At 41.9% G+C, this 24,305-nt stretch overlaps 3 protein-coding genes across 3 annotated transcripts in view; 1 reads left to right on the forward strand and 2 right to left on the reverse strand.

Moving 5' to 3' along the window:
* Positions 1-1,870: 1,870 nt before the first annotated feature.
* fbxo4 (F-box protein 4) lies at positions 1,871-5,235 on the reverse strand. Its single transcript, XM_055920290.1, has 7 exons — positions 4,931-5,235; positions 4,349-4,587; positions 3,763-3,986; positions 3,352-3,427; positions 3,047-3,219; positions 2,517-2,722; positions 1,871-2,438 (listed from the first exon to the last, which is right to left on the reverse strand). The coding sequence occupies exons 1-7, from the start codon at positions 5,087-5,089 to the stop codon at positions 2,355-2,357; spliced, it is 1,161 nt and encodes a 386-aa protein (XP_055776265.1). The 5' UTR covers positions 5,090-5,235; the 3' UTR covers positions 1,871-2,354.
* A 71-nt stretch (positions 5,236-5,306) lies between these two features.
* rimoc1 (rab7a interacting mon1-ccz1 complex subunit 1) lies at positions 5,307-9,895 on the reverse strand. The gene is made up of 6 exons (XM_055920292.1): positions 9,773-9,895; positions 8,560-8,669; positions 7,412-7,558; positions 6,726-6,857; positions 6,487-6,601; positions 5,307-6,306 (listed from the first exon to the last, which is right to left on the reverse strand). Exons 1-6 carry the CDS (start codon positions 9,864-9,866, stop codon positions 6,071-6,073), a joined length of 834 nt encoding a protein of 277 aa, XP_055776267.1. The 5' UTR covers positions 9,867-9,895; the 3' UTR covers positions 5,307-6,070.
* A 372-nt stretch (positions 9,896-10,267) lies between these two features.
* oxct1a (3-oxoacid CoA transferase 1a) overlaps positions 10,268-24,305 on the forward strand; it is a 119,968-nt gene continuing 105,930 nt past the window's right edge. The window contains exons 1-3 of the mRNA XM_055920289.1: positions 10,268-10,474; positions 16,646-16,754; positions 17,164-17,254. Of these exons, the coding sequence (XP_055776264.1) occupies positions 10,370-10,474; positions 16,646-16,754; positions 17,164-17,254 (305 nt within the window). The 5' untranslated portion in view covers positions 10,268-10,369. The remainder of the gene's footprint in view (positions 10,475-16,645; positions 16,755-17,163; positions 17,255-24,305) is intronic.

The raw sequence follows: 24,305 nt of genomic DNA on the forward strand, positions 1-24,305 counted from the left end.
CCTCCTTGCTCGCACACGCTTTTTCAGTTCTGCCCACAAATTTTCTATAGTATTGAGGTCAGGGATTAGTGATAGCCACTCCAATACCTTAACTTTGTTGTCCTTAAGCCATTTTGCCACAACTTTGGAAGTTTGCTTGGGGTCATTGTCCATTTGGAGGGTCCATTTGCGACCAAGCTTTAACTTCCTGACTGATGTCTTGATGTTGCTTCAATATATCCACATCACTTTCCTCCCTCATGATGCCTCCTGCAGCAAAGCACTCCCACAACATGATGCCGCCACCCCCGTGCTTCAAGGTTGGTGTTCTTTAGCTTGCAAGCCTCCCCCTTTTTTCCCCAAACATAACGATGGTCATTATGGCCAAACAGTTATATTTTTGTTTCATCAGACCAGAGGACATTTCCTCAAAAAGAACAATCTTTGTCCCCATGTGCAGTTGCAAACCGTAGTCTGACTTTTTTTTAATGGCGATTTTGGACCAGTGGCCTCTTCCTTGCTGAGCAGCCTTTCAGGTTATGTCGATATAGGACTCGTTTTACTGTGGATATAGATACTTTTGTACCGGTTTCCTCCAGCATCTTCACAAGGTCCTTTGCTGTTGTTCTGGGATCAATTTGCACTTTTCTCACCAAAGTACGTTCATCTCTAGGAGACAGAACACGTCTCCTTCCTGAGCGGTATGAATGCTGCGCGGTCCCATGGTGTTTATACTTGCACACTATTGTTTGTACAGATTAACGTGGTATATTCAGGCGTTTGGAAATTGCACTCAAGGATGAACCAGACTTGTGGAGGTCTTGGCTGATTTCTTTTGATTTTTCCATGATGTCAAACAAAGCGGCAGTGAGTTTGAAGGTAGGCCTTGAAATGCACACAGGTACACCTCCAATTGACTCAAATTATGTCAATAAGCCTATCAGAATCTCCTAAAGCCATGACATCATTTACTGGAATTTTCCAAGCTGTTTAAAGGCACAGTCAACTTAGTGTATGTAAACTTCTGACCCACTGGAATTGTGATACAGTGAATTATAAGTGAAATAATCTGTCTGTAAACAATTGTTGGAAAAATGACTTGTGTCATGTACAAAGTAGATGTAAACGAGTTTCAAAATAAAGTTATTTGTTTCTGGCCATTTTGAGCCTGTAATCGAACCCAGAAATGCTCATGCTCCAGGTACTCAACTAGTCTATAGGCCAGGTTTATTCCTTCTTTAATCAGAACAACTGTTTTCAGCTGTGCTAACATAATTGCAAAAGGGTTTTCTAATTATCAATTAGCCTTTTAAAATGATAAACTTGGATTAGCTAACACAACGTGCCATTGGAACACAGGAGTGATGGCTGCTGATATTTGGCATCTGTACGCCTATGTAGATATTCCATAAAAAATCAGCAGTTTCCAGCTACAATAGTAATTTACAACATAGAAAATGTCAACACTGTATTTCTGATCAATCTGATGTTATTTTAATGGACAACAAATATGCTTTTCTTTCAAAAACAAGGCCATTTCTAAGTGACCCCAAACTTTTGAATGGTAGTGTATATATATATATACATATTTTTTTTTTTTTTTTACATTGGTGCAGATAAAGGAAGAAATTAAAAGGGTTGGAAGCCACTTTAGACAAATAAGATGAACTACAGAGCAAATGCCTGTCTGTTCCACACACTCAGCTCACCAATGCTTCTGTGCTGTAACCCACCAAAAGCTTTTGGAATTCTACTTTGACACAATGAATAAACAAAACTTGGTGTTTAACCACAACCGAAAACAAAATCAGCCACAACCCACCATTTGGTAAACATTGGACTATTCCACATGTACTCCAAACTCACAGTCCTGAAAGAAACAACACTTCACTGAGGTACATACACATGCATGTATTTTCAGTTCCTTTATAACAACTTATAGAGGGGTAAATAACAATATGAATATGAACAATTAAAGAAAAGAAAACAATGCACATTTCAGAGTATAGAATTGCATAAATTATATGAAAGAAATAGACGAATAATTGCATGATTTCCCTAAATAAAAGGTATCAAAAAATAGAATTTATTGCCACATCAATATTATTCTAAAGTACACAGTAGTAGTAATATCAAAATTATTCATTCATCTTCGTAATATTAATTACAGTACCATAGCTAGAGTTAAAACCTGTGTTTTATATGTGTACAACCCACTATTGGCAAAAAAAATACTGTTTTTCCACAATAATAACTTTTTTTAATGTGATTCATTGATACAAAGCACATCAGAGGGAAAACATTCCTTCAGAAGCATTTGTGCCGGTTATTTAGTGTGTTGTTTCTGTCCTGAAGGTTTTGCCTTGGACAGATAGTTACAGCCTGAGACCAGAACACCCCAGCAGCCAGGAGATCCCATCTAAGACACCAGACAGAGACTCTGCTACTGTGTCCTGAACCTGGAAAGAGACATGGCCAAATATAAAGGGTATTTCACACAGACAAGACAGACACACTACACAGATAGACAGACTCACCATCCAGGGGTTGGGCAGCATGGGCAAGCAGAGTCTCTGAGCCATATCCACACAGGGGGTTCTAGTACTATTGGAGCTGGTGGTTCTGATCTGGTCTGGTTCCTCTCTGGACACACAGGACAGGACCAGGAGGGGTCTGGAGGATGAGCCTAAGGCAGGGTCCACCAACGCCTGGATCTGAGCCCACTCCACCTCCCTCTCATCACCTAATAGGAGACAGACACATCATGTGGTGACATTTTGACAGGGCAGTTGTAGAGATGTTGCCATAAACAGCTGCATATTTCTAATGCACGGCATGACACATACAGTTGAGATTGGAATACAGAAAATCGTGATTACATTGTGTCACAAATAAAGAGTAAGCATCTGCTAAATGACCAAAAAGCCTGCAAGGAGACAAGGCCCTAGGGTTGCAGATGCAGGCGATAGTAATGGAATTGGGCTTTGGGCTCACTTTTTTCTGGCTCGGCAACAAGGCCCTAGGAACAGGAGCAAGTATGAGGAATGTAATGGAATCTTGCTATTACCTCTTCCTGGCTCTGCGTTGGCCACATAGATGAACCCATCCACCGCCTGACACACTTCCTGGACCTGAGGGGTGGGGCTAAAATGTGGGTGTCCTGATTGGTCCGTTCCCTCCTGGATGAAGAGTTTGTTGCTGACACTCTGCTGTTCCGTGCGGGCTCTCTCCCTCTCGGCCCTGTACACACCACCACAACGGGTAATTGTAGACATATACACACACGCATGCACATGAGCGCCATTGCAATACCTTTAATGGTAACACTACATCCCAAATCAGTCATAGGCGGACAATACTGATAACACTAACCTGTTGGTTGAGTAGAGAGTCAGAATGTTGAATTTGTGCTGGTTTTTGTACACGTAACTAATCCCAGATCCAATACCTGGGAAAAACATTGGTTTTGTTTAGTTGGTGAGCCCTCACCAAAAAACAAAGGCTTTAGGTGGGCCGCCCACCACAGCACAGAACTTGGCAACTGCTTCTGGTTGGTCAGTACTAGTGCAGGATGGTTTTACTACGGTTCGCCATGTACTGTACCTAACTTACCTATTCAGCATTCAGCTGTTGAGATTATTGTAAGCAAATACAATTCAGGTAACACAAATATGGTGGATGTTTATTGTAACTGTGTCTATTTAGCTTTCGACCTGCAACAGAACGTCTCGAGGAGGTTCACCCTGTAAAAGGATGGATCGGAGAGGACAGTGGGTAACCCACCGTTGATCTGTCTCTGGGGTATCCCTGCTACAGGGAGCACGTCTGGGGTGTTCATGAGCGTGGTCACCATGGAGACATCCAGCTGTTCCATGCCGGGGCCAAACATGGCGTAGCGCGGCTCAGTGGTGGTGGGCACCAGCGACTGGAGGAAGGAGGTCACAACGCTGTATGGCGGCCTCTGGGGAAACCATTGCTGTCTGCAGGCTGGGTAGCCCTTTAGATAACTAAGAAAAGACAGGCAATTGTTACTTAGGTAGGCAGGGAGGGACAGTTCCATTGCTGAAGTGAGTGACTAATACATTTGGACGACCAATGACTCAAGCAAAATGTCTTGACAAGTCTGACTTGTATGACCTCCTGGAAAATCAATCTACCAACCAAATGCATTTACAATCTTTCCATAGCCTGGGTACTAGACTACATATGCTTTCGACAAGGCTTCATTACCGGTACTTACATTTTTGTCATTTAGCAGACATTCTTATCCAGAGCATCAGTCAGTGCATTCAACTTAGGTACCAAATATCACAGTAAATCCCTGTCTTCCTCATCCATTCCAATACCAGAGTTTCAGACCAGTACCTACTCTGTCATGAAGTCATGACCTGGCTCCTCCATCTCCCCCACACACAGAGGAGTGTGTAAGGCCTCTAACCGGGGCATGGTCACATGGTTGATGGAGGGCCATTTAGGCATGTCCCTGACCAGAAAGTATCTCCATAGTAAGGGATCTCTGACCATAGCCCCCCAGTAGCTACTAGTGGCCCCCAGACGACAGAGGTCCACAGGAGACAGTAGGGTCATGATCAGGAACTGTAGGTCCACCTGTAGTGAGAGAGAGGGATAGAGGAGTGAAGAATTGAATATGCTGGTTGATGATGGCATACGATTGTTTTGATGAGTCATAAGCACCACCAAACGAAAGAAAATGGACTTGGACTACCTGAACTGGTCCAATAAGTAAGGTTCTGGCCTAATAGGTTACCCACCCAATGCATATGGATGACCAGTACATTTTTCAAATGTCCGATACAATAAAATATTCCACGTTACTTGCCCTATACTCACTGTATGTTATAGCATTTCTCATTTGTTGTAGGTTACCCTACAACAAAAAAATCTAATCTTGTGAAGTAGCCAACTGGCTTTCATTAGGCCTGTATCTTACGGGTAAACAGTCCAAAAAGCCCGGCGGTGTCTCTTCACTGGTGACTTCTGCTGCATGCGCCTGATCATTGACGTTTTTCCTTGCATTGAAGTACTTCTCTCGGAACTGTCTGAGACTTCGTATAACTATAGATTCGTCGCGCTGACTTTCCCCCGACATCTTGCTTTTGATTTGGTAAGAATAATAATGCGTCTGTGCTGTTCTCTATGTGCTAAACATTTATCAAAGCTCAAATAGGGTGCTAGCTACTGTGAAAAGCGAAGTTGACAACGAAGCTGACGTTTGTTGTAGTTAGCATTTCACCCACTTCCTTGTTGTTGGCGTGGAAGAGATGCATTGTGGTTATATTACTGTGCAATACGTTTTACAACTCATCTTGAAACCAACACAGTATTTATTTTCAATGACGACAAAATTAAATGAAAAACATTTTCCTTCAAAACGAACACCACAGAGATTCTCCATTTAAATGCATACTATCAAAATATCAAAGTTTCCATCACTGGGACATTACTCCTTGTCAAAGTGTGGGCAAAAAATGTATGTTTTATAAGTGAGAAAAAGAAGTCGCATATTACAAAGCTGATATCTTAAACAAAACTGTACATACTCGAAAATGTTCATGAATCCATCAGTCTCCAACTCTGTGTATTCCCCACCTTAACTTTTTTAATATATATTTATATAAATGCAATTAATTTAAAAAAAACATTAAAAACAAATAAATAAAAACAGTTGCTGTGCGATGTCTCATTACCAGGTGGATTATCATTAATCTTTAAAGGATCATTGTTTTATTTTTTGTAACAATGTGTTATTTTCTTAATCTTTTAATATTATTATTCTACCACATTCTCAGAGCATAACACATGCCTGTCCAACAGTCCAGAATCTAGAAGGTAAGTGCTTCTTTCAGGAGACAGGGAGAATAAAATTGAATTAACATCCCTCCATACCCTTGCCCCAACCTTCCCCACCTATGTCGGCCGGAGCCTTTCAGAACGGGAAAAAGTTGCTCCTAGAAACTGATCTAAGGTCAGATTCCCCCTCTCTTAAATGCTTAGCATTACAATTTGGGGTTTGATCATCTGATCCCATATCAGTCCCTACGGGCAACTTGTACACAGAGCCCTCCCCATTTCACTGTAAGATACTAAGGATCTCCTTGGCATTCTCAGTGTTCCAGCCCTGGCCCTGAAGAGGGCCCTCACAGGCCAGCACATATTTGTGCAGGATCTGTGTCCCAATGTCCCGGAAGTGGAGTCGGTCCTCTTTGCGTTCTGTGGAATCAACGCTGCAGTCCTCGTACTTCACTGCCCAGAAACACATCTCCCCGATGTACATCATCGTCAACAGGTGGGTGTCTGAAAAGATGCCTGTTGGATAAACAAAATAAATCAGATGTGTTCTCATCCCTTGACAAAAGAATAGTCAACAAAACAAGCATGTAATATAGATGAAGTGAAGAAAAAGGTTGTCTTGATAATGTCAACTAAACAAATGTGTAACATTGGCACAATATTAAAAACAAGCCATAACAATCCAATGATGCTTACCTTCAGCCAGGAAGTTGGCGGTTGCAGAGTCATGAAACACCACCCCGTCGTTGAGCTTCACAGAGTTCCTCACCTGCAGCATCCTCATCAGGTAGCGTACACCCTCCTGAAGACACTGAAAAAAGACATAACAAACAGAATGAACAACCGGCACTCTGCTAGTGGTAGGAACACTGAAATTCAAGTCATGCTTGCTATATCAAGCTAGAAGTTGGCCAAATGAGTGGAGGTGCCCTTGCCTTGAGGAAAGTGGCCTTGTTCTTCTTGATCCACTGCTTGCGTTGGTGGAGGGTGTGGCAGTACATGTAGAGCAGTGCTCCACGTCTCCAATAGAGGCACTCCAACACCTCTAGCCCCAAGACTGACTGCACCTGGAACAGGGAGAGCTGTCAGTTAACAATAGTGTGTGTGTAATAATATTTGGAAGATAAATACACAACGCAGAGACAGAGTACAAGAATAGAACTTATGATCAATGTAAAGTGTTTTTTCTGTAATAGGGAATTATTGATCAATGGTTCAGAGACATGGGAGGAATATGTCTTCTGAAATAGGATACTTGTTATTTGGCCATTGGCTAGTTTTATTGCAAGGAATTCTAATTGGTCAACTACAGGTTAGGGCTGGGTCTTAAAACTACATGCTGTTCCTTTGTTCTGTGGTGAAAGAATCACTGGAAAACCACTGACAGAGCATCACTGAGGACAGAGGAGAATGACCATCTACCGCCCTGTATGATTTGTTCTCTTTGAATAAACCTATTTTCCTCCCCCCGATTTGCCTTGGAGTTTGTGTTATTTAAGAATAACAAATTGCTGAAAAGTGTAAAGTTACTATTTTCTTGTAGTGAACAAAATACTCTGTGCATATGAGGACTGTGGCACTTGCATTGCCCTTCATGATGGGCTGAATCTCTTGTACACACCTCTTGGGCCGGTGCCAGCCTCCCTGCCAACACCTCTGGCTCTGTGAGGTCCTGCAGCAGCTGTTGGATCTTAAAGGGCGAGCAGTCCTCTGGGAACTCCTGGTCCACCAGCTTGTTCTCTTCATAGAACGTGATGTCCAGGATCACCTACACACACACAACAATACACACTAGTCTCATTCTTCACAAATACGATTTGCAATTATAGTTGTGCAATTTATCCATTGAGGTCTGGTGTGCTTAATCACCGTATTAATTTACAGATTTTTGGTTAACTTTTGACAGGTATCACATGCCACCTTCAACTCTAACGCAGGTGAATTGCAGACTTTTTGTAGAGCCTAATTTGTCCACAAGCTGTTGGCCAATTCTTCCATCAATAAGGCAAAGGATGCAAGAACATCTCTGTCTCTCCACCTGGCTCTTGTCACCAACCTATGTCTACAACTCTGCTATGGTGGGTGGGGATGATGTGGATAACTCAGACAGACTGTGGGTTGGAAGTTATGTCAATGTTGTCAGTAGCAAATGTGTCAAGTCACGGTTTATCACTGCACTTTGAAATTAACATTAAAATCTTTTGAACTCTTCTGATTTCCACATTTGTGGCCTAGCACCACTACTTTTTTGAGATGAAAGATTAAAGTCCATCATTCTGTCCTTTCATCTTTGAAAGTAGTCACTGATCTATGGTCTGACAGGTGAAATAATGAAAACATTGCATTCACTAAAAGATCAGTGATTGAGTTGCTTCTAGGAAGTGAGGAAGGATACATAGTCAGTCAGAGGACACTAGTCAGTTGAAACTTCCAGCATCAAGGACAGAGAAGTGTGCATGCGCTCTCACACCTTCAGGCTAATTTAAGCTCATGTCATTGGATGACAGCAACTTAATACAATTGAGTATTATCATCCTATTTCGAACAGCAGGTGGAACATTCTGTGCAGACACAAAGAGACATTTGGGGGAATTTGCTAGTCTCGTGATCCAGCCTGAGCATGCCATATATCTCACCTAAACAGAATGGTAACAATTTCCTTTAATCAGATATGTAGGGAATTGAATGATAACATTTGAATCTACACCTAGCCTAAAACATTTTGTCCAGAATCTATCTAGAACAATTATATTTAATGAACTGCAATACCTGAGTGTAATCCTGAAGCAGTTTAGGCAGACTGCTACTCTCTCCGCCTTGTCTGTAAAAGCTTTTCAACTTGTCTAGTATCGCAGAAGCATTCTGTAAATAGTCATCATCTAGGAGAAAATAAAGTATGTTAAGGACATATTACAGGCCTATATGTAAACAGTGCATCTTATGTTTATAGTTCAATGTATCAATTAAAGTGTTAGATATGATCAGTGTTTATGATGACTATGACTTTACAAAGACGTTTCACAGAGAGTGGCATGATGGCATATAATGTAAGGAACTTCCCCCTTGAGTTAGTCTAAAAAAACAGTGTACAATGGTGGACATAGTCGCTAGTCTACACCGTCATAGCCTAAGTATTACTTGTATCACATAATAAACATTAATTTAGCGACACCTACTTTTATTTCACCAGAATCAGTAGTGTATGCAGTGCCTAATGTCGAATCACTTGTAACACGCAGAGTCAGAGAGATGGTAGTAAATTAAATTGGATAATTGTCCGTGAACCCAAGCTACACAACGTGGAATATGTGAACCTTGCTAGGCTAGCTAATCCATGGAACATAGCAGTATTTAAGAATAGACTAGTTAGAAAACAGCTTGAACCACTAACGTTGGGTAGGGCCCGGGTTGGTCTGCAGTTTCTGCAGCCTTGTTTTTTAGTTGTTAGTTAAACTAACGTTACAAGGGGCATTGTGCAATCTAGCTACAATACTAGTATATGCATTGAATGTGTCATAAAGTAAATTATAAATGGACCATAGCTCGACAGTATCTTTGTCGACACGAAGTTAACGCTGTTAGCTGGCTATACGCTAACGTTACCTAACTAACGTTACCTAGCACAGAATTATCTACCAAGCTTGCTCGCTAAAGCTAACTTAACTAGCTAAATCACGTTAGTTACGTAGCCCAGCAAACCCACCTAGCTAGCTAGTTATCTAGCAAACGTATGTTGTGTCATAACTATGGTTTAGGGTTGTTGCAATACCAAGGTGACCAACGAAGTAACGCGGCCTTTTTACGCTTGCTACGTTCGATTAGTATAGTAGCTAGCTACGACATTGGTCAAGTGTATATGGTATTAATTAGGTAGCACTAGCTAATGTAGCTAGCGGAAAATAGCTTTCAACTGAACACGAGGTGAATCAACGCGACATTACCTTTCTTGACAAATTATCACGGTAACTTTGCGTATATATACCTTGTTTCTCAGATCTGAGACTGGCGCACTTATTGTCCAACTCAAAAATCCTTCTCTCCAGCTCAAACCCCTGTCGTCTGCAGTCGTCCGCCATGACTAAACACACTGTCACGTGACGCTATGATTATTCACGTGATGAAATGTCTTTATTTGATTTTCTGCGGCACTTTGATCCACAACATGTTTGCTCCAAATATATCCATGGATTTGTCCACTCTGTCAATTTCATATAATTATGTTATTGGCGATTGCATTTATATAGTGCAGTCAATGCTGGTTTAGGGAACCCACAGTGAAGGCTTGGTCCAGTAAAGAACATGTATAACAAAATGAATAGTTATTTTTAAATCGGTTGATAGCATATGGGCTAGGCTAGAACAAAAGCCCGCGCACTCTGACCCATGAGTGGCTAGCAGCGAAACAGTTAAATTATAATGAGCTTCGCCGAGCCTCTGTCTCTCCTCCGCTAGCCCCGCCCCGTACACCCTTCTAGTTTCAGTGTCATTTAACCAGCTGGGATCACACACACACACAACACAAACGCCCGGTAGCCCACGTTGCTCATCATTTTGAAGACTGGTGGTTAGCTCCAAAAACATGGCGGCCCTCAAAGTATTGTCAAGAGCGGATAATTTTTTATTGAAAAATCTATCTGCCACCTGCAAACCCAATTTGAACTCCATCACCCATTCCATGTTCAAGGTCAGTATCAAAATGCGTAAATGAAATAAGGTTAGACTAAATACGAATAGACCGCTATATAGCTAGCTAACTAGCTACAGCGATTGGGAGACTTTGCCTTTAGTGCTTGGGACACAGGGCACCTTCAATTTTAACCCCTAAATTGAAATCCAAATTCATTATTTTCATTTAGAGTATAGGCTTGCCCCATAAAATATTGGATGAAGTAACTAATGTTAAGCTACCAGTAATGATGATACCTTTTATAAATGCGCGTGATGTTTGGTGCTTCCATTCCATGCTATTCATCATAGGTATTTCCTAGCTACAGATTGTACACCAGACAATGTGATGTAACCAAATATGATTTTATCCATATCCGGATGTTACAGGTTTGCCTATGCAAAACGTCTCCTTATTTTTCTTCTTAGCTGGTATTGGCAATACTTTCTTTGTTCTCGATTCGGCCAAACATGTACAGTACATGACCAAAAGTATGTGGACACATGTTCATAGAACATCTCATTCCATTTTAAGAAGAGCAACTGTAGAAATAAGCGGGGGTTATGACTTTGTGCCTGTGGTAACTAGGGACGATCAGGCACAACTCCGATATAAAGTGTTTTTCCTCAAAGTTGCCAGGATGTCACGTGTCCTACTTATATCAGTACACTTGTAACAACCTAATTTTTGTTAACCAAATTCGACACTCATTGACCTCCATACAAAAACTCCTTGCTTGGAGTGTGAAAAAAGAAGAAGAAATAACACCAAAATCATGGGCATTCATATGGAGTTGGTCACCCTTTTGCTTCTATAACAGCCTCCACTCTTCTGGGAAGGCCTCCCACTAGATGTTGAAATATTGCTGCGAGGACTTGTTTCCATTCAGCCACAAGCGCATTAGTGAGGTCGAACACTGATGTTGGGAGATCAGGCCTGGCTTGTAGTGACGTTCCAATTCATCCCAAAGGTGTTCAATGAGGTTGAGGCCAGGGCCTATGTGCAGGCGAGTCAAGTCCTTGCGTGCCAATCTTGACAAACCGTTTCTGTATTGACCTCGCTTTGTGCACAGGGGTATTGTTATGCTGAAACAGGAAAGGGCCTTCCCCAAACTGTTGCCACAGTTGGAAGCACAGAATCGTCTAGAATGACAGTGTATGTTGTAGCATTAAGATTTCCCTGGAACTAAGGGGACTAGCCCAAACCATGAAAAACAGCCCCAGACCGTTATTCCTCATCCACCAAACTTTACAGTTGGCACTATGTGTTGGGGAAGGTAGCGTTCTCCTGGCATTCGCCAAACCCAGATTTGTCTGTCGGACTGCCAGATGGTGAAGCGTTTCCGAACGCGTTTCCGTGTCCAGTTGCAGGTGGTACGTTTGAATTTAGAAAATGCTCTGTTATAAAAAATAAAAAAATCCATTATTTGCTCCATGAAGTAATCCAATAATGTGTATGCCACCATCTTGTTTATTTCAAATCTTCTCCCGAAAGGAAGAGGCAAAGCGAGAGGGACAATTGGGCCAAAAATCTGTCTTATTTCTTTTCTTTTTTCCCCCGCTCAGCAAGCGAGGAGTTTTTGTATGGTCAATGAGTGTCGAATTTGGTTAACAAAAAATGTAATGGCTTATTTGTCTAAAGTGGCTTATTTGATTGAATAGAAGTTTCGTAATGATTTGGTTGTTACAAGTGTACTGATATAAGTAGGACACGTGACATCCCGGCAACTTTGAGGAAAAACACTTTATATCGGAGTTGTGTCTGGTCGTCACTAGTAACCACAGGCACAAAGTCATAAACCCTGCTTATTTCTACAGTTGCTTATCTTAAAATGTGATTTTGAACCTAACCTTGACCACACTGCTAACCTTATGCCTAACCTAACCATAAAAGCAACATTTTTACGATATAGCCAATTTTTACTCCTTGATTGTGGTAACTAGTGGAAATCGTTGTGCCTGTTGTTCACACGTGTCCCACTTGATCTTGCCTCCTTCCGATTGCCTTCTATTTTTGAAGACTGTGCACTTTCGAGCGGATCACTTTTGTTAAGTCGGTGACCATCGTTCGTCACTGCCTTTCAAAGTGTGTTGCATTATGGGGATAAAAATGGTCAGACTTGCCACTACATGTCGACTGCATGAACTTGACAAAAATCATGTGATCAAAGGTCAAAGTTTTGACTGCAGTTGACTACAAGTTTCTGTAGTTGCTCTTCACCTACTTCATCCAGCAGCTATCACCTGCATTGTGGGAGGCTCTATTGTCAACTAATCATTAGGGTGTTTTTGTTTGACACGTGAATGTGGCCAAAGATGAGACATCAAAACTATGAAATAACACATATGGAATCATGTAGTATTTTAGATTCTTCGAAGTAGCCACCCTTTGCCTTGATGACAGCTTTGCACCAGCGTCACCTGGAATGCTTTTCCAACAGTCTTGAAGGAGTTCCCACATATGCTGTGCGTTGTTGGCTGCTTCTCCGTCACTCTGCGGTCCAAACCATCTCAATTGGGTTGAGGTCGGGTGATTTGTGGAGGCCAGGTCATCTGATGCCGCACTCCATGCTAATTTCTCTACCAACATCTTTTTTTGGAGAATTTGGCAATACATTCAACCGGCCTCACAACCAAAGACCGTGTAACCACCCCAGCCCAGGACCTCCACATCCGGCTTCTTCACCTGCGGGATCGTTTGAGACCAGCCACCCGGACAGCTGATGAAACTGGGTTTGCACAACCAAAGAATTTCTGCACCAACCGTCAGAAACCATCTCAGGGAAGCTCATCTGCGTGCTCATCGTCCTCACCAGGGTCTTGACCTGACTGCAGTTCGACGTCGTAACCGACTTCAGTGGGTAAATGCTCTCCTTCGATTGCCACTGGCATGCTAAAGAAGTGTGGTCTTCACAGATGAAGCTTGGTTTCAACTGAGATTCTTTGAAGAATCTCAAATATAAAATATATTTTGATTTGTTTAAAACATTTTGGGTTACTACATGATTTCATATGTTATGTCATAGTTTTGATGTCTTCACTATAGAAAATAGTATAAAGAAAGAAAAACCCTTGAATGGTACTGTATATATTTTTTTATAACATAGCATTTTCTAAATTCAAACTCACCACCTGCGACTGGACACATACATGTTTCCCAGCATGTTAGCTATTTAGCCTATGTTGGCTGGCTACTGTTATAGCTACTATAACAAGTCTGTCACCCTTACACACTCATATGACCTTGGTTGAGAAAGGACTTAGGATTCCAATTTAATGTGACCAATTGTTTGTTTTGCCAGTGCCACTGTGTTCATTGAGTACAGTAGCTAGTTCCTATTGAAGACACTCCCCCAGCTAGACTGTGTAAAGAATTCCCCTCTACCAATGTAGTATAACTCAGAAGCCCAAGAATGTTTCCATTGCGTTGCAACCCAGTGCCCCCAGACTCTTTGCAAGCCATGTGCACTTAAAGGACAGGCCAAATTAGAGGCACGTACAACTGTAGTGCAGAACAGTTTCTGTAAACTGAGGTGTAGTCGACCGGTAGTAGAATAGAAAATAAAGCAATGCCTACAGTTCTCCAATAAGGGTATTGTTAATCTTGTCTATGTTTGAATTTCAGTTATAGAATAAGTGAATGAGTGTGTACAGCACATTACATAGCCAAGTAAAACTATGCACTTCACATCAACGGAGTTGTGTGGAGACATGAGTGGGCGGAGTGTACCTCCTACATCGAGTCGCTGTCAGACGATACGAGGAAACAGTCGGTGGTTGTATTTGATTCAAGTTTTATTAAAAAGTATGGATTTCAGCAAACAAAGAAAGGCACACAACAACCGAGGACAAACGTAAGAACACGGTAAAGGTTTAAGAATGTATATTTTTGAAGTATCGACTGCATAGCGACTCGGAAGGAGTCGGGAGGTTCATTTCAAAAACTCTAGTCTGCTCTCAACTCTGTGGAGGAGTTGAGGTACTTTGCTACACACTACAATGATTAGGGAATTACAGTCATTGACGCGATGCCATTTAATGTTCTATGCATTTTATTGTGCATTCCATTACCAATAGAAGTTAGCCTCTCAGTAATCCTATAACATGTTGTATTTGTGTTTTGACCTCCTTTAGTCACGTGTAAATGCAGTTGCTGCTGTGTGTTATTTGTGCCACAATACACTGTGTGTAGACTGACACTAAGATAAGGTGTTGTAGGTTATAACAGTAAATAAAGCTAATGGTAGTTTATCTTCCTGAAAGGTTCCAAAGGTTTTTCTTTCCATCTAGGTCAGCCTGGGTATATACCCTTTAAAGGCCCAATGCCACTTTTTTTTATTTATCACGATAACAAATATTTTCTCGGTAACAATCAAGTACTTTACTGTGATTGTTTTAAATGTAGATTTTTTTTTTTTTTTAAATAGACATTTCTCAAGCAGTCATTTTGTTACGACTGGGAGTGGTCTGATAGGGGAGGGGGAAACTAAATCTAGCTGTTATTGACAGGGAGGTTTGGAACTATATTTCTTGTTGGTCTATCAACTCATTTACCGCCTGGTGTATGCAATTTCACAGTATTATTCCATCTTCTATAGTGTGGACCTATAAAACACAGAACTCACGTTTTTGACTTCACTGGGCCTTTTAACACAACATGCTGGTCCCAAGGTTTACAGTCAAACCTATTTTGGGAAGTTTTTTTCCTTCTGGGATCATATTCCTTCCACTTGATTGGCCATAATATCTCATTCATTTTTACATGAGCTGAGGGCAAAGTTGAGCCATGTATGTCAAATGACAGAAATCCATCATACTCCTGCCCGTTAGTTCAGTGGATCATAGTAGCGTGGAAGGTGGGATAATGGGTGTCAACTTGAGCTGGTTATTACGGACTACTAAATGAATTACATTCAGGGGGTGGTTGCAGACATTTGAATAATATTTTATTTTGTACTTCAGGGACTTGAGGCTAATGTCAGAGCTAAGAAAAATAACTTCTGTATTGTCAGAGACCGTCTCAGATCCACCAGGCTTCCGATTTCCTCCAGTGAGCCTTCCATCTACAGTAGTCCGGTACGGTGGATGTAATTAGTTACAGCAGAGGAGTTAATGGATGAGCGAGTGGTGGGATAATGGCTGAAAATAAAAAGCTTGATGAGGTTAAACGGCTTCCGTCTGCTTTCCACGTCTCAGCTGGAGAAATTTGCTTCATTGCAGAGTTCCCAAGATCCCACCAGTTCAAGCCTGTCTGTTTCCTTGACACATTTCCACTTTGTTTGTTGTGTGTTGCCTTTCTTGTTTATCTTTCCTGTGCTGTAGTTGAATACATTCTTTACTAAAGGCCTTGGTTTTTATCTCACTGCGGTCAAGGTGAAGTGCTGATTTTATAGGGCTGATAGACTTGTTTAGGGGGGTCTAACTCATTTTGCACCAGGGGCAGCGTTCGGTCTTCTTCAACGAGGTCCGATTGCGGCCCCCGGTGCAATTGGTTTCCTCGCTGTCAAAATTTCCCCCAAAAATACATCGTTCTTGACATTTTTGATGCTCGCTGACTTTCTAGCTTTCATTCCAGTGATTATTAGTGAGCTGGACACAGTCAAGAAACTATGTGAATGTAGGTCCATTATTACTACACAGATAAAAATGGTCAGACTTGCGCCTACATGCCAACTTCATGAACTTGATGTGATCAATGGTCATGAAGTTTTGACTGCAGTCAACTGCAAGTTTCAGCAGTTGCTCTTCACCAACTTCCTCCTGGAGCCATCGCCTGCATTGTGGGAGGCTCTATTGTCAACCAATCATTCGTTTTTTTGTTGTTGACCCGGCTGTCACAGATGCACCTCCTCCGTCTTCACTCCTCGACTTTTTACAGCCGGTTGCTTTAGCCTTACCACTCAAACGCGTCCAATAGCTGCTCATAGCAATGTCATTTTGCTGAGTCTACCTTTTAAATTTTAAGTCAATCTCAATGTGACCACCAGATACAATAGCTTGAATACCTCATTAGGTTTTTTGCCCTCTATGTATTATTATTTCTTGTTAGTTTAATAGTAATTAAAGTAGTTTCAGTATAGTTTGTTTTTCAAACAGGTTTGTTTTATTTCAGTTTACAAAATATTTGTTTCTATGATTGAGTTTTTTTTTTTACTATAATAAACTTGCACTGTTCCTCTGTGTTCCCCAGATGTGTGGCGGCTCCTATTCCACCTCCAGCCAGAGAAACTCCCAGTTCTACACAGACCCCACAGACGCTGTTAAGGACATCCCCAGTGGAGCCACTATCCTAGTGGGAGGTAATATCAGGAGACCATCCGGACTTCACTGTGGGGTTTGAAAGAGCTTTTTCCTGTGATGCATTACAAATGCAGCTGTCACTGTAGACTGTTTACCCCTTAACACTTCATAGATTTGAAAGAATTTGATAGGCTAGGTGGAATGTTTTTTGCTTACACTCCTATCAGAGGGCAAGGTGGGGCTATTATAATATTGTTAATACCCATCTCTTACAGGTAGGATATAGATCAACTTGGATATGGGAAAATGTGTTATATGAACCAGTTCATGGCATGCTGCTTATCTTTTTCAGCAGGGGAAATTCTCACTCACACATTGCCCTGTGTCCACTTCATAGTAATGGGCCATGCTCTCCTTGTCAATAGAAATGACTGTAAACATCGATTGATTCTCTTTCTCTCTCACTAGGGTTTGGTTTGTGTGGCATCCCAGAGAACCTTATCAACAGTTTATTAAAGACTGGTGTAAAGAGCCTCACAGCCGTCAGCAACAATGCTGGGTAAGTAAGTGAGTGAGTGGGGGTGGGTGTCTTCATGTGTGTTTGCTCTCATGTGCAGGTTCCTGCATACAACCCAAAACCGTGGGTGCATTCCATGGTGGTGGCCATGCTTTTGAAAGTTGTCACGACAACCTCAACACACTCAAATCCCACTCTCTTTGTTTCAATAATAATTGGCCAAGTTGAGGGAGGACAGGATAAATTAGTTTTTTTACATTTCTGCTATGGCTGGATTGATTTCCACATCACATCATTTGTTTGTTTACATTTTAGTTTAACTGTGGTGAAATTCTCCTCTCATTTCAGTATTGTTTATACAGTCGGAAGTTTACATACACCTTAGCCAAATACACCTTAGCCAAGTTTTTCACAATTCCTGACATTTAATCCTCGTATAAATTCCCTGTCTTAGGTCAGTTAGGATCACCACTTTATTTTAAGAATGTGAAATGCCAGAATAATAGTAGAGCATTATTTCTTTCATCACATTCCCAGTGGGAAGTTTACATACACTCAATTAGTATTTGGTAGCATTGCCTTTAAATTGTTTAACTTGGGTCAAACGTTTTGGGTAGCCTTACACAAGCTTCCCACAATAAATTGGGTGAATTTTGGCCCATTCCTCCTCACAGAGCTGGTGTAAGTGAGTCAGGTTTGTAGGCCTCCTTGTTTGCACGCGATTTTTCATTTCATGACATAATTTTCTGGAATTGTCCAAGCTGTTTAAAGGCACAGTCAACTTAGTGTATGTAAACTTCTGACCCACTGGAATTGTGATACAGTGAATTATAGGTGAAATAAGCTGTCTGTAAACAATTGTTGGGAAAATTACTTATGTTATGCACAATAGATGTTCTAACGAACTTGCCAAAACTATAGTTTAACAAAAAAACTGTGGAGTGGTTGTAAAACAAGTTTTAATGACTAACCTAAGTGTATGTAAACTTCCTGATTTCAACTGTATATTCTTGCACCAAATTACTTTTCATCTGTGTCTGACTAGTAGAATTGATTTTCCATTCACTTCAATTATCTCAACCTTGATTTGTTACTGCTGTTAGGAAATGTTTGTTGCCACAGATGCAGTGCTAGTTGAGAACCCAACTTCAGGAGAATGTTTGCATTCTCCTCTTTGCTGCGATCATGACCAGTGTTTTATAATGCCATTTAGAATATGTTTATAATGACTGAACTCCAGAGACCCTATCAGGTCCAAACATTTTAAACAAGAGTTTCTCATAATGAAGCTTCCGTGTGTGGGACCAGGGGGGGTAGGATAAAGTTGCACCAAGATGCTGATCTAAGGTCAGTTTTACAATCTACACAACTTCCACACAGAGCTGGGGTCAAAGCACCTTTCACAAGGGGTCCTGACCTTGAATGACGGTTTTCACCCACTCCTAAACCGTCTTGATTTTCAATCGATGTAGTGTTGTCCCGTCTTTCAGGGTCAGGGGAGCTGTTTTGCACCAGTGACCTGAGGGAGGGACTGACCACTGTGCTGAGTGGTTGGCTAGTTTCAACCCAAGCTATCAGTGAGGATGAACTAATCCTGCTAGACGTGTGGTGAACTGCAGGACCAACTCTCTGAGGATGAAGCACCGACTGGAACAAAGTGTCTGTTTGTCTTCAGAAAGCAATGTAATGCTTCATACTTAATTCATGTTGGCCTACGACTTATGTGAAGCAGTGGGACAGATTGAATCTAAATGTAGTTGTGGACTTGGTGCCAGGGTTATATTCTTGTCTCTTCGTCTACTCCATTTTAGTGTGTTAGTTTATAAAGAGATGCCTTTGGAACATCAAAGACATGCCACAGGAGCTGGATAAAATAATTCTGGCAATGCTGAGCTATGAAGAGGACATCCACCGAAAAAACATTTCCCCTGCTGCTTGTTCTATGTGCCTCCCTCTATACTGTACCTAATCTCTTTGACAGAAACCTGAAGAACCAGTCATTTTAGACCAGGTTCCCCCAACTGGTGGCCCGCGGGCGGTTTTTATTTGGCCCTATAGTTTTCTGAGCAAAAAAACATTGCATTGTTTTTGAAATTTTCATTGTTTGGCATAAGACTGTAAAAACACCAGTAGATCAGATACAAGATTACATTTTGGAAATCTGTTCCCAAATATTCCCACACATAAGAGAGACACATCGGGATTATATACAAATGTAAGCAAGGTTTTAAAGGATTATGTTTTCATCAAATATTGTATATTGTATTTAGGAGTCTTGCGCTCAATTTGCAGTCTACAAATTATTTCATCACATGGCTGAATCTACTTGATGATCCCTGTTTTAGAGTGAAAAGCCTTTGGGAATTTGAATGATACAAAATGTCTGGGTACAGGCCTATACCCGACCCAGATTGGACAATTTGATATGTCTACTAGTCAGACAAACATCAGGAGTCTGAGAAGGAATGTTTTTTTTATAGGCAAAATAGAAAAGAAAATGATAGCAAACATAAGTTAAGAACTTGTAGTCTACTGTTCTATAAACCCTGTGGAGTTCTTGTCCTTCAAACTGTCTGTCTCTGTCTATTTCTTTCTGTTTAGATAATATTTTCAGTATACTTTTAGTTTTCCAAACAGATTTCTTAATTATTTTGTTTCAGTTTACAAAATAGTTTTTTCATGATTCGTTTTGGTTTACTATAATAACCTGAGGTCCATGAACCCAAGATATGCACCTATATCTTGCACTCAGTATATGTCTTTAGTGAACTTCTTATATGGGTCGGTCACAAGAAAGAGCGGTGACACATTGCTACCTGGAATTAAAAATAAGTTTTATTTACTGCATGTCACTACTATTGGTTAATAACTGTCACTGAGAGACTATTGTGACTGCTGGCCTGGCGCACTTCCCAGCCTTTTCTTTGGCAGGGCAAATGGGCACATTAGTTTCTATGCCCTCTTGAGGCAACTGTATAAACCATTGTGACTGCTCTCAGCCCAGCAGTAGCTCTATCAGGCCAGTCTTTCAACTCCCAAGAACCAATGAAGTGGGCAACAAATATGCCTACACTACTTACGATATGTCAGGTTTCAATATATCTTAGAATGGAAGAAAGAACCCTGGCATAAACTCTCATAACTTATTTTGTTGTGCCTGCAGCAGTTAGGCCAGTGGTAGTGAAGCCGTATCTGTGTCTGTATGTTACTGTCTACGGCGCTGGTTTGGCTGTCTATCAAGAGGAGGTCTGCTCTTCTCCACCTCTTCCTGTGACCCATAGATGCTTTTCGTGGTAATCTAATTCCTGTGGAAGACATAATGGAGTCTGTGAAGGGGGAAAAACAGGGCAGGCAAGGAGTTGGAAGAAAGATGGGAGGCAAGAAACTCAACAGAGTGGGAGGGAGAGAGGAGGTACATAGGTTCATTGAGGTACATTTTTATACCCCCTAATGCGCTGCCTTTTCACTTTAGAGCCATTCCATGTAAGGTCAACCTGAGCATGAAAAAACGAAAAAGCTTATTTCCTCATTAAACTACTTTCATATTTATCTTGAAAGTGTGTATTTTGAAGTGAAGACTACATATGGCCTTCACATTTGCGAAATAGAATGTTATTGTCACTAAGTAGGATGCAAAGTCTCAAAATAAGTATTCTCAGTCAACCAGATTGCATAGCTTTTGGCAGTGGCTCACAGAACTTGTTTTGGTACTTACATCTGTCCCCCTGTGTTTCTGACTAAGTCAGAAGGTTAATGAAACAATATCAGAAAATGTTTGTCCATTGAGTGCTAGTATAGAATAGAACGCTGATTTGGACAGGCAGTGTCACATCTAACATTTTTGAGGAAATGTTATTGTGGACGCGTTTCGAGTACGATTGTATGCAAAGTTTCTGTGCAAAGCAAACTTTCATCAAGCGCTTAGGTGATATATAATTGATTTCCTTTCTCTCTTTGTCAGTGCCAGTGTTGCCACCTAACTTTCAGGGTAAGTTGCTAGAGGCAGGTTGATTTGTTGCTAAATGACGTTGTGATGTCATTGCGTGATAACATAAAACTGCGTCATTACGTTGAATACACAATAATTATGATTTGACGTTTGTTCAGGTACAGACTCCCACTCTTTTCTGTACTTCTGGCTGTGCAATTTTGATTGAGACATGTTGATTGATATTGTAAGTTCGGTTCAAGATCAAAAATTCATGACCAACTATATTCATTGGGTTTGGCTCGTCGAACCTGTACTACTGCTGCTGCAGTCACCCCAACAATGATTTGAAATTTGCTGAAATTCCTGCTGGCGTGCTGCTGCCTGTGCACGAGCTGAGCTCCTGCTGCTGATGTCACTCACAATGTACTTTCACCGGTCATGCTGAGTTTGTTTACTTCCTTGAGTAACTACGGGTACCCCACAGTGATTATATTGGTCTGTATCTGTGTAGTCTGCCATGCTGCTTGTGAACTGCAGCTTTCAAGCCTTAGATGATTTACGATCTGACAAGAATTGTTACTAAAGTGCAAACCCTGTGCCACTGGTAGGTTATAATTCCCATTAAAAAGTGTAACCCTTCATGGGAAAGACGTCAAGATATAGTAGAGATGATAAGGGATGAGTTAGGAATAAGTCCAGTTATCTCAAATAAACAAGGGAATGAAATGGGTGTATCAATCCCTGATTCTAGGGTTAGAGGTATACACTGAGTTTCCAAAACATTACAAACTACTCTTTCCATGACACACTGACCATGTAAATCAAGGTGAAAGCCAGGATCCCTTATTTTAATTTGTTTTTTTCTCTCCCCAATTTCGATCTTTTCTTATCTCTGCAACTCCCCAATGGGCTTGGGAGGCGAAGGTCGAGTCATGCATCCTCTGAAACATGACCTGCCAAACCGTGCTTCTTAACACCCACCTGCTTAACACGAAAGCCAGCCGCACCAATATGTCAGAGGAAACTATTCACTTGACGACCGAGGTCAACCTGCAGGCGCCCGGCCCGCCACAAGGAGTCGCTAGAGCGTGGTTAGCCAAGTAGAGCCCTCCCGGCCAAACCCTCCCCTTGACTCGGACGACGCTGGGCCAATTATGCACCACCCTATGGGACTCCCGATCACAGCCGGTTGTGATACAGCCCTGGATCGAACCCGGGTCTGTAGTGACGCCTTAGACCGCTGCGCCACTCGGGAGCCCCTCCAGATCCCTTATTGATGTCACTTGTTAAATCCACTTAAAATAAGTGTAGATGAAGGGAAGGAGACAGGTTAAAGAAGGATTTTTAAGCTCAACAATTTCCTGTGTGTATCAAGAATGAGCCACCACACAAAGGACATCCAACCAACTTGACACAATTGTGGGAAGCATTAGAGTCAACATGGGCCAGCATCCCTGTGGAAAGCTTTTTAGGCTGTTCTGATGGTGGGGGGGGACTTAATTAGGAATGAGTTCCTAATGTTTGGTTTACTCAGTGTATATACAGGCGGTTTGTGGGACTAGTAACAGACTGACTCTGATGCTGTTGAAATGAATGGCCCCGGAGGGGATGGCTGCCGTTTTACGGGCTCCTAACGGGCTTTTTTCACGTTGTTTGTAACTTTATTTTTTTTTAAATGTAATTTAAAAAAAATACAAATCTGACCCTAAATCTTTCCTCCTGATTCCTGCGTACAAGGAAAAACTAAAGCAGGAAGTACCAATGACACTTAATATGGAATTGGTCAGATGACGTGGATGCTACGCTACAGGACTGTTTTGCTAGCACAGACTGAAATATGTTCCGGGATTCCTCCAATGACATTGAGGAGTATACCACTTCAGTCACCGGCTTCATCAATAAGTGCATCGACAGCGTCGTCCCCACAGTGACTGTATGTAGATATCCCAACCAGAAGCCATGGATTACAGGAAACATCCTCATTGAGTTTAAGGTTGACGCTGCCGCTTTCAAGGAGCGGGACACTAACCGGACGCTTATAAGAAATCCCGCTAGTCCCTCAGACAAACCATCAAATAGGCAAAGTGTCAATACAGGATTAAGATTGAATCCTACTACACCAGCTCTGACACTCCGTTGGATGTGGCAGGGCTTGAAAACTAGTACGGACTACAAAAGGAAACCCAGCATGCATGAGAGCACCAGCTATTCCGGACAACTATGTGATCATGCTCTCCGTAACCGATGTGAGCAAGACCTTTTAAAACAGGTCAACATTCACAAAGCTGCGTGGTCGGATGGATTACCAGGACGTGTACTCAAAGCATGCGCGGACCAACTGGCAAGTGTCTTCACTGACATTTTCAACCTCTCCCTGACCGAGTCTGTAATACCTACATGTTTCAAGCAGACCACCATAGTCCCTGTGCCCAAGGAAGCGAAGGTAACCTACCTAAATGATTACCGCCCCGTAGGACTCACGTCGGTAGCCATGAAGATGCTTTGAAAGGCTGGTCATGGTTCACATCAACACCACCATCCCGGATACCCTAGACCCACTCACATTTGCATACCGCCCCAACAGATCCACAGACGAATCAATCTCAATCACACTCTACGCTGCCCTTTCCCACCTGGACAAAAGGAACACCTAATTTGAGAATGCTGTTCATTGACTACAGCTCAGTGTTCAACACCATAGTGCACACGAAGCTCATCACTAAGCTAAGGACACTGGTACAAAACACCTTTCTTTTATTTATTTAACTTTATAATTTTTACCCACTTTTTCTCCCCAATTTCGTGGTATCCAATTGTTAGTAATTACTATCTTGTCTCAACGCTACAACTCCCGTACTCCGAAACACAACCCAACCAAGCCGCACTGCTTCTTAACACAGTGCACATCCAACCCGGAAGCCAGCCGCACCAATGTGTCGGAGGAAACACCGTGCACCTGGCGACCTTGCTTAGCGTCCACTGTGCCCGGCCTGCCACAGGAGTCGCTGGTGTGCGATGGGACAAGGATATCCCTACCGGCCAAACCCTCCCTAACCCGGACGACGCTAGGCCAATTGTGCGTCGCCCCACAGACCTCCCGGTCACGGCCGGCTGCGACAGAGCCTGGGCGCGAACCCAGAATCTCTGGTGGCACAGCTAGCG

Source organism: Salvelinus fontinalis, chromosome 4 (assembly GCF_029448725.1).
Source record: "Salvelinus fontinalis isolate EN_2023a chromosome 4, ASM2944872v1, whole genome shotgun sequence".
In the NCBI taxonomy this organism is placed as follows: Eukaryota; Metazoa; Chordata; class Actinopteri; order Salmoniformes; family Salmonidae; genus Salvelinus; species Salvelinus fontinalis.

Excerpts from the sequence above, each read along its gene's own strand:
- rimoc1 (XM_055920292.1), bottom strand. The coding sequence starts at position 9,866 with ATGGCGGACGACTGCAGACGACAGGGGTTTGAGCTGGAGAGAAGGATT. Across the intron at positions 6,858-7,411 it reads GGCTGGCACCGGCCCAAGAG|GTGCAGTCAGTCTTGGGGCT; the intron begins GTGTGTACAAGA and ends TCCCTGTTCCAG. Across the intron at positions 6,307-6,486 it reads CGCCAACTTCCTGGCTGAAG|GCATCTTTTCAGACACCCAC; the intron begins GTAAGCATCATT and ends TTTATCCAACAG.
- fbxo4 (XM_055920290.1), bottom strand. The coding sequence starts at position 5,089 with ATGTCGGGGGAAAGTCAGCGCGACGAATCTATAGTTATACGAAGTCTC. Across the intron at positions 3,220-3,351 it reads ACTCTCTACTCAACCAACAG|GGCCGAGAGGGAGAGAGCCC; the intron begins GTTAGTGTTATC and ends TGGTGTGTACAG. Across the intron at positions 2,723-3,046 it reads CAACGCAGAGCCAGGAAGAG|GTGATGAGAGGGAGGTGGAG; the intron begins GTAATAGCAAGA and ends GTCTCCTATTAG.